The sequence below is a fragment of the Sinocyclocheilus anshuiensis genome, unplaced genomic scaffold (assembly GCF_001515605.1).
Source record: "Sinocyclocheilus anshuiensis isolate Anshui unplaced genomic scaffold, SAMN03320099.WGS_v1.1 scaffold2041, whole genome shotgun sequence".
Taxonomy (NCBI): Eukaryota; Metazoa; Chordata; class Actinopteri; order Cypriniformes; family Cyprinidae; genus Sinocyclocheilus; species Sinocyclocheilus anshuiensis.
The window spans coordinates 347691-357147 of NW_015541069.1; the positions used below are offsets into that span (position 1 = coordinate 347691).

Sequence of the window (9457 nt, forward strand, 5' to 3'; positions counted from 1 at the left end):
AATTAGAATAACTGCTGCCATGATCAATAAAAAATATACGCAAACATTTTTTCTTAGATGGAATTTGGTTTTCCACCTGCTTTCTCTGGACAGTAATAATGCAATCATTATACTTACCAGCTAAGTAGCACTGACTTCAGTGAATAGGGTGTAAACACTTTGTGCTGTAAGGAATAACATTGAAATGATTTAAATACCCACAGTGCAGCATTGTACCCGGTTACACTGGATTGCAGATGATTAATGAGTATGACGTAATGGATTATCCCCTTAGCATTTTGTTAATGTATCTTGTTTGTCATGCAAAAATTTCCTCAGTCTATTTTGTTCTCTTCCAGAACTCCAGTGTCTCTTCTAAGAATGAAGATCTTCATAGTAAATGGGAAATTTCGTCTTATCTGAACAGAACTTCAAAGCATTCACTTCGTGGCTTTGTAGTGGTGGACGAGTCTGACCTTCTCACGTCTCCCGCCATCAGCACACATAGCAGGTATAAGGACACCAGTGACAAAAAGATCCAGTCCACCACCTTGAAATCATCAGAGGAGAACTTTGCCTCTCAAAAACTGAAAACAGATTTGGGTGAAGGCCGTTTTGAGCGGCTCCCTTTGAAGCCCTCTAGGGACATTGCTGACCTGGATTCTATTTTGAATGTGAAGACATCAGCTGGTCAAAAGGATCTGGCCAGGCCTACAGTCCATCCTGAGTTAAACCAGCTGACTGAAGAAGGTTTCTTACTTCCTTCAGAGAGCTTTGATGTAGTTAAAAAGCCTTTGGTCAGTGTTCACTCAAAAAAAGGATATGAATCGCTTGTAGGCAGTGGACAAGCTGACTACAAGCACTCAAGCAAGAAAAGAGTTGCATTTAAACATGGTGATGTTATATTAGGCATGGATGGAAGGAGATACCAGCTCCTCAGTGGACCTCCAGGGCCTGTTGGACCACCAGGCAAAAGAGTAAGTTACCACAACTAAAATCCTGATGAAATCACATGTTTTTCCATGATTTTCTAACTGTAATATGTGCCAAATTGGAATCTGTATCCAAAAAACTTGAAATTAATGTCTATATATGCCATAGAAAACACAAATTTAGGTTTATTATAGTGGTGAATCTCTTTTCAGAGGGGTAATGTATAGAAATAATTACATTCAAATGAATTAAATGAGTTAATTTAAGGGTTTAAATTATTTTATAAATTTACTTGTATATTCTTTAAAAAAAATAGTCCATTTGACTGTACAAAACTATTGCCCAAGCAATAAGATGATAATTGCAACAAAATTACATTAGTCTAAAATTAGTACTGAAGCCCTCTGAGGTCATTTTCACTACAATCAATGACTGGGTCACAGTTGTGTTTGAATTAAACTATAGACTTGAAAGTAGTGCCATTTTTATTTGGTAGCAGACTGAAGGCATGGTCACATTAGTGATATTTCATCTGCAAAAACGGTCCACTGCCAGTGTTTGTTGTTTGAGCTACAAACAGACCCGTTATGAACTCGTCACATTAAGCTAGTCTGAAAACTAATTCTTAATGTCACTATGTAATCACACATATTTTGGTCATATTTCGAAATGCATTATTGCCGAAATCTGAATGTTATGTAATCTTTTCATCTTTTAATGGAGTATAGACGAGCATTCCTTTGTCTATGCTTCACATCTGTAACCATACATTACTACATCTGCCCTCTTCTGAATGATAGCCTTCCAGTATGAAACCCAAACATAAGGCCGTAGTTCTAAATGTGCACTTTGCAGGGTTTGCGGTTTGGCAGCGCTCTACAAATTGGCATGTCTGAGAGTGTCGCATTACGTAATATACATAAGATTAAAAAGGGCATGGACCTATAAATATTAATTGACTCATGAGTCTTATGGACGTCTTCTACTGTGTCATGATGTCCATGCTTACATTTGAACATGGAAGCCAATCCTCTAAAACTAAGAATGATGGTTGATGACAGTAACCTCACACTTTGTTGTGATGAAATGCTTTTTATAAATGCCAAAGTCCCAGAAAGTTACTTCATATGCAGGACCCTCAGTTTAAGATTGCTTTTGTTGTTTGCACAGGGGTGTGCAGGGAAAAGGGGCTATATTGGATACAAGGGTGATAAGGTGAGGAATTTACATTTCATACAACTCATTACATTGTTCTGCGAGGATGGCATCACACTGATTTGTACCTGTATGTCCTATAAGGGTTCTCAAGGAGTCCGAGGAGCAGATGGGCCAAGGGGCATACCAGGACCTCCAGGTCCACCAGGACTCCCAGTCCTCTACCTTTGGAGGAACACAGAGGAGGATTGGGCTGTATTTATGGTAGGCCTTAATACGCCATATTCTGGAGGATCTTCTATAGGTTAGGCTTCACTGTTTGTAGTCTGACAAGCCACAGACGTCATTTACCGCAGTTTAAATCAGCTAAACTGGCAAAAATTGGATGAATCTAGATAAATTAGTCGATCATCCTGCCCATCCCTACCAAACATGAATGTGGTGCAGTGAGCCACTGCCCTGTGTCTTTCAAACTGCTGGATGAACCAGGCTTTCAATGTTCCTGCCAGACCTCGTATCTATTTGTGACTCTTTATTTTTGAGCATATATTTAAGTGTAATTGTAAAACCTCAGTTTTTACCTCCCTGTAGATTCTCATAGCTCAAAATGGTTGTGAATATCTGCTTATTATAGTGCAGTGGCAACTTGGTATTATTTAATGTTTTTTTTTTTTTAATGGAGAATCTCCAAATGTTGTTTTTTCATCATCATTTGGCAGAATCCTCGAACATGATGGATGAGTTTAGTGCTCCAAAGAGGAGTCGTGTGTGTATTGAGCCATGGGTGGTAGGTGAGGGAGTTGTACTTTGCATAAAGAGTGAGACTTTATGTACATTCTAAGACCATGTCCTTTCTGTGCTGCCCCACAGGTTTCACCATTTGAAATACCTTCACTTGAAGGATGATTTGATTTGATTTGATAATTTATACCAAAAAGCCATTACAGTATGTGAATTTTATTTTAGCCCAGTTCATCAGGGAAGTTATTTAAGTGCTTCAATATGGAAGATCAGATTTCATATGTTGTAATGTATAATTTGGCTATTCTTTAGGAAAATGAAGTCAATTTATTTTGTACATATTTTTGGCAAAAATTATTAACCCAATTTTCCATATAAATCTTCACTACATGATGTCATTTTTTATTAAATAAATAAATTACGTTTAAATATTTTTTGACCTTTTTTTCTTAGATTTTTGTCGCTATGATCAATGATAAAAAAATATTTAAATGCTATTTTTTTTGTTTTTTTTAGATCATCAAGTGTTAACTGTACATTTTAAGGCTTTTAATGGTCGCCTCCAGGCCTTCCACCGTTTTCCAACTGTTTCATCTCTGATTTATATAATTTGTCCCTTGTGCATATGTCATGTTTAGATGGATGTGGCTGAATGGGAATGATTCTGTGGTGATTAGGGGCGATTTGTCTTTGAAATACTGTAGACTGAATCCTTACAGACATTGTTTGTGTTGATGGTGCTTTACTGTTTACCCAGGTGCACTCTGTATAATGGTTGCAGTGTTGTGAGGAGGTTTTGACAGATGTTTAGATCCCTCTGTTTCAGTGGGACATGCGGAAGGCAAGTGCACTGGGAGGTCCGATTCCCCAACTTCTCGTAAACTCACCTTCACTGGATCAGCAGTGAGCCGAACTCTGCCCTGTTGCCAAATTGAGCATGTGCCAAGACAAATGTTGTATAAAGCGGAGGTAGCCTGGGTGATTTAAAAACAGCGTGACAGAGACTGTGTGTCTATGTGGGTTCAAGGCCTCAGCTTTTCCAGCCCACACTGCAGAGACAGCGTACACTGTCCCTCAGTTCTTCTCCTCTATTTGAACAGGAGAGATGCCTTTCAACACTCCCTAGTTTGTGTTTCTTATAGAGATGAATTGAAACATACAGGCATTAAGTGTTATAAGAGTTTAGATTGAGGATTTGTTGTTGAGCAGAGTTTTTTTTTCTTCCTCTTAACACCAGTCAGGTACAACATTTCCCATCATCTCTCGTATGCGGTCTGAATTGTATTTATGCATTCATGCATATGCTGGGTCTGAAACCGCTTGTTTGTTTGCTCATTTAATATTCATTACATAGTGAATGCCACATGTGGGAGTAAATGAGTCAATTGAGACAATCTAAACAGTCACAAAACAATAAAATAAATACATTTAAAAAATATATGTGTTTGAAACATGTATAAGCATTGTTTTGGTATTGTTTATTATGTTCTTATGTACTGTTATTGTATTTATTAATATTTTGAATTAACTTTTATTTGTACATTTTCAGTGTTCATTTTCATTTTAGTATTAGTAATTTTGTGATATGCTATTGTCATTTATTTTTATTTGTATTTCAATTTGAATATTTTTATTACTTCAACTTAAAACTTATTTTATTTCAGTTAGTTGGCAAGGCAATATTTCTAATTTTGTTTTTTAAGTTTAAGTTATTTTTAATAGTTTTAGTTTTGGTTTTAGTGAACAACAACAATGTTGTGATGCAGTAAATGTTATGTGACTGTTCATACTATGTGTTTGTTTTGTAGAGAACATCTTATTACCAGTTGTTGGCAGCTGGATGGCCAGTAAGTATTTGAAAGTAGAATAAATTAGCAAAACGTCATTATAATATATGCATGTGGTCTCTCTCACTAAACCCTGTCTCTCTGATGTCCTGCAGAGACAGACAGGACACCCTGGACCAGTGGGTGAGATGGGGAGACCAGGTTTACCTGTGAGTACACAATCAAACATACAGAACATCTTTAATGCAGACTGAATTGTTGCAGAACCTGTGTTGCAGAGTATAAACAAATTGAGGGTCATTGTGCAATAGTACGGTTTACCATAATATGACAGATGATGAAATGATGTTACAAACAGATTCGATTTGAGTGTCTTTCTGTTTAGCATGTTGGTATATAGTACTGCGATTTGATTTATTTCTGAAGGGGTTACCTGGAGACCCAGGTCAGACAGGACCACCAGGCCGAAGAGGCGATATGGTACCTATTCATTACAGTATCTCTGTTTTTGTGTGTGTGTGTGTGTGTGTGTGTGTGTGTGTGTGTGTGTGTGTTCATAATAGCCATGAGAGTTCATTGGTATCTTCAACAACAGTTAAATGTTACTACGAGGTACACTACTGTTAAAAAGTTTGTGGTCAATACAAATTATTATTATTTTTTTTAGATTTTTGAAAGAAGTCTCTTATGCTAACCAAAGCTGCATTTATTTGATGAAAAAATGCAGCAAAAACAGTAATATTATGAATTATTGTTATTTAAAATAACTGTTTTCTATGTAATACATTTAAAATATGATTTATTCTTGTGATGGCAAAGCTGAATTTTATAGCCATTACTCCAATCTTCAGTGTCGCATGATCCTTCATAAATCATTCTAATATGCTGATTTGGTGCTCAAGTAACATTTCTTATTGTTATCAATTTTGATAACAGTTGTGCTGCTTAATTTTTTTTTTTTTTTTTTGTGGAAACTACTTTTTTTTTCAAAATTATTTGATGAATATAAAGTTCAAAAACAGCATTTATTTGAAACAGAGTTTGATTGCAACAATGTAGCAGTCTTTACTTTTGATCAGTTTAATGCATCTTTGATGAATAAAAGTATTAATTTCTTTCAAAAGAAAATCTTACTGACCCCATACCTTTAAACATTAGTGCAGATTTATGTAAAGCACCTAATGGATTTAATTACAAGCAAGCACTTTATCATAGGGTGGCATTGGACCCAAGGGTGTTCGAGGCCGAGCAGGGACTCAAGGAAGAGATGGAGAGAAAGGTCCAGATGGGGCAACAGGATCTCCAGGTGTCCCTGGTCTACAGGTGAGACTGAGGGCATGGGATGTCTACAGTAGCTTTTGTAGTAGTTGTAAAAGTTCAAGTTGGGACACTAGTGTGAATATGGTGATGTTTTTGGATAGATTCTGTAAAGCTATAAATTGTAGCTGTGGAACATATGTACTTCAATTGTGGAAAACCATATGTTTTATATTTCTGGTTGTGGAACAAGGGTCCTCATGGTTACAAAGGTGACACAGCGCCCCCTGGTGAGAAAGGAGATGAGGTACATCATGAGGCAACATAATATTCTGAAATACACTCCCCTGTAACTGCCTCACACGGGATTATAATATACTTATCTACATAAAACAGTTTTTCTGCCTCTACGAGCAGGGTTTTCCTGGTGCTCCTGGCCCCAGAGGAGACAATGGACAGACTGGCCAGAAGGTAAGGAAACCTGCATCTGAAGTATTTATAATTCATTTAATTTGTATGTACTGTGTATATACAGTATATAAAATTAATACCTATACTGCCCTCTAGTGGATCAGGAGGAGACACTACCACTAAAAAGTATTATTTTTTTGAAGTTGTAATGTAGATCTTGAAAAATCCATGATTGGTTATGCCTTTGTTGTTTTCCTTTTATTTATATATGTATATATATTTATAGGGCTCAAAAGGAGACATTGGGTTTACTGGCTTTTCTGGTCCTCCAGTGAGTAAATCACTTCATATTCTTGAACTGCTACTTTTAAATATTATTACTAGTAACTTGTGTTAGTATCCTTACACTGCAAAAAATGCTTTTCTAGTTTAGATTTTTTGGCTTGTTTCCAGCCAAAATATAAAAAAAATTCTTAAATCAAGAAGAATTTTCTAGACAAGTAAAAATTATTGTCTTGTTTTCAGAAAAAACAAGTCGAATTTAAGTGAGTTTTTGCTTGAAACAAGCAAAATAATCTGCCAATGGGGTAAGCAAAATAATCTTATTTCAAACAGAAAACAAGATTATTTTGCTTAAATAATAAGCAAATAATAAGGGCAGCTAGAAACGCATTTTTTGCAGTGTAGATATATTTATATATAAAACATTTTTTTAAAGGGACCGGTTGGTTTACAAGGTTTTCAAGGGATTCCTGGGCCACCTGGTCCTAAGGTGATTCATTTAATTCACAATTTGTTTTAACATATTTTTACATTCATCTTGACAGTAAGTATAAAAATGTTGTTTTCATAGGGGGATCCAGGGAATGATGGAAAACGTGGTCCTCCTGGGACAGTAGTGAGTCATTAATAACCCCTTTTTTAATAAGAAATAATCACTGTCCTCAATTCAGTTTTCCCAAAAAAAAAGAGTTTCTTTTTGGTTATAACGGATATCCATTTTATCATTTTTTACTTGGATGAAACATAGTTTGAAGAACTTTCTTTATTCAAGTTTTCATAAGAGTAACAAACACTCTTAACAGAGAGATTTTTATGGATCCTGCTTAATAATGCTCAGTTATGTGTTTGTGTCTTGCCAGGGAGCACCAGGTGCTACAGGATTGGTTGGTGCACAAGGTGTTAATGGCTCAGAAGTAAGTGATTGACACTTGCTTACTGAATTTGTAGTGCAGGTTCATTGCTTAAAGGTATAGTCTACCCAAAAATGAAAACTCTGTTATCATTTGCTCACCCTCATGTTGTTCTAAACCCATATGACTTTCTACTATGGAACATAAAAGGAGATATTTTGAAGAATGTTTGTAGCCAAACCGTTTTGGTTCCCAGTGACTTCCATTGTATTTCTTGCCCATAAAATGGAAGGCAATGGGAACCAATGTTGGTTTCATTACCAACAGTCTTCAAAATATTTTTCTTTGTTTAACAGAAGAAAAAATGTCAAGCGCGTTAGGAAACATCAGGAGGACGAGTAAATAATCCAGATCTAGTACAAACTATCAAAGAAAGACAAAATTGTCTGAGTATTCCACCTACAAGTTTTGAAATCTGATTGGAAGTTGATTGACTTGGTTATAAACCAAAACACTTTTGCTGTTACAGGGGGATATTGGACCTGCTGGCCCTGTGGGTCGGAAAGGCCCTCAGGTATACAACATTGTTTTGTGTCATTGTTTCATGAAGTCTGTTCTTAGAGAATACACAGAGGCTGAAATAACGCAAAACCTGTTCTGATTGTTCCCCCTAGGGGCCTAGAGGGATCGAGGGAGATAGAGGCCCACCTGGTCATTCAGGATCACAGGTACATTTTTGTAGAAATGCATATATTGCTACTACTAAAAAAGTAGGAAAAACACACAAAATATGGGTCTTTTGTGACATTTAATCAGAAGTAAGATTGTTCATGGATGTTTTTTCCATAGGGACTTAAAGGTCAGGCTGGTCCACAGGGTCTCAGAGGTTACAGAGTAAGTTTTAAAACTTTTCCTGTGTACATGTAGAATATGTACAATTACATGTGTTATGTGTTTATGAAATGGATGCCCTAGATGTTTTTGTTTGTGTTCAGGGGCCAGAGGGTCCAGCAGGTAACAGAGGGCTACAAGGCATTGAAGGGCCCATGGTGAGTCTGTTTGTCAATATAATAAATGTAAGCTAGAGGAAAACATTTATACAATTACTTATAAACTCATACAACAGGCCTTCAGCAACCAATAGAAAACATTTTATGCATTGTATATGTTGTAACTGATTAACATACAAGAGATGCATATTTGGACTGAATAAAGTCACTCTGACTTTAAAACTCCATTAAATTTCACCCAGCAATATTGCAAGTTGCTGCTGTGTTCTGGCAGGCTAGAAAAATGCTTTCACTACAGATGCCTTGAAAAAAAATTAAACCATGTTTTGGTAATACAATAATATGATTGGTCCTTTTTAGTGATTTTTTTTTTGTTGTCTGATGAGAATTCAGAAAAATTAGTATGCTAAATGTTGTAGTTAGAAGATACCATTCATTCATTCATTCAACCAATCAATCAATCAATCAATTATTTAGGGTGCAACTGGAGATCCAGGTCCAAAAGGCTTTCTAGGTGTCACCGTAAGATATCTGATTTAAATCTCACTGTATTTATTGGACATTTTAGTAAATATTTATAAATATATGTCCTTTATCATACATTACCTCAATAATGAATGCCTCTAATTCAGGGCAATAGAGGACCGGATGGAGAGAAAGGTGACCGAGGACCCAAGGGGAAAAAAGTAATCACCAGCACACAATAAATTCAACACAATGCATTAAAAAAAATCTAAAGCTTTAAACGCATAATTGGAAGATTCAGTTAATTGCCTGTTTATGATTATACTCTACTGTGTGTTTTTAGGGACCAAAAGGAGCACCAGGGATCATGGGTCCTCAGGGTGAGAGGGGCCAGCCAGGCCTCCCCGGCTTACCTGGTGTCAAAGGTCAGCCAGGTGCTCCAGGTATCCAGGTATACAGTTTCACAGAAGATTCTCTATAGTATGCCTTACGTCATATTCTTCATATGCACTACAGGCATAATCTTCAAAAGAAGATTTCTTGGCAAAACACATTTGTTTTTCTCTCACGCTTTACTCCCCCCCCC

At 36.4% G+C, this 9457-nt stretch overlaps 1 protein-coding gene and 1 long non-coding RNA gene across 2 annotated transcripts in view; both read left to right on the plus strand.

Annotated features, from left to right (window-relative positions):
* Positions 1-792: 792 nt before the first annotated feature.
* On the plus strand, positions 793-2294 carry LOC107690694 (uncharacterized). Its single transcript, XR_001634478.1, has 3 exons — positions 793-956; positions 2083-2127; positions 2212-2294. It is a non-coding gene; the product is annotated as an uncharacterized LOC107690694 (long non-coding RNA).
* Positions 2295-3640: 1346 nt separating this feature from the next.
* LOC107690687 (collagen alpha-1(I) chain-like) overlaps positions 3641-9457 on the plus strand; it is a 6845-nt gene continuing 1028 nt past the window's right edge. Inside the window, exons 1-17 of the mRNA XM_016489079.1 lie at positions 3641-3649; positions 4617-4655; positions 4751-4804; positions 5811-5918; positions 6106-6159; positions 6270-6323; positions 6550-6594; positions 6982-7035; positions 7117-7161; positions 7406-7459; positions 7926-7970; positions 8071-8124; positions 8246-8290; positions 8392-8445; positions 8884-8928; positions 9039-9092; positions 9215-9323. Coding sequence (XP_016344565.1) covers positions 3641-3649; positions 4617-4655; positions 4751-4804; positions 5811-5918; positions 6106-6159; positions 6270-6323; positions 6550-6594; positions 6982-7035; positions 7117-7161; positions 7406-7459; positions 7926-7970; positions 8071-8124; positions 8246-8290; positions 8392-8445; positions 8884-8928; positions 9039-9092; positions 9215-9323 — 922 coding nt within the window. The remainder of the gene's footprint in view (positions 3650-4616; positions 4656-4750; positions 4805-5810; positions 5919-6105; positions 6160-6269; positions 6324-6549; positions 6595-6981; positions 7036-7116; positions 7162-7405; positions 7460-7925; positions 7971-8070; positions 8125-8245; positions 8291-8391; positions 8446-8883; positions 8929-9038; positions 9093-9214; positions 9324-9457) is intronic.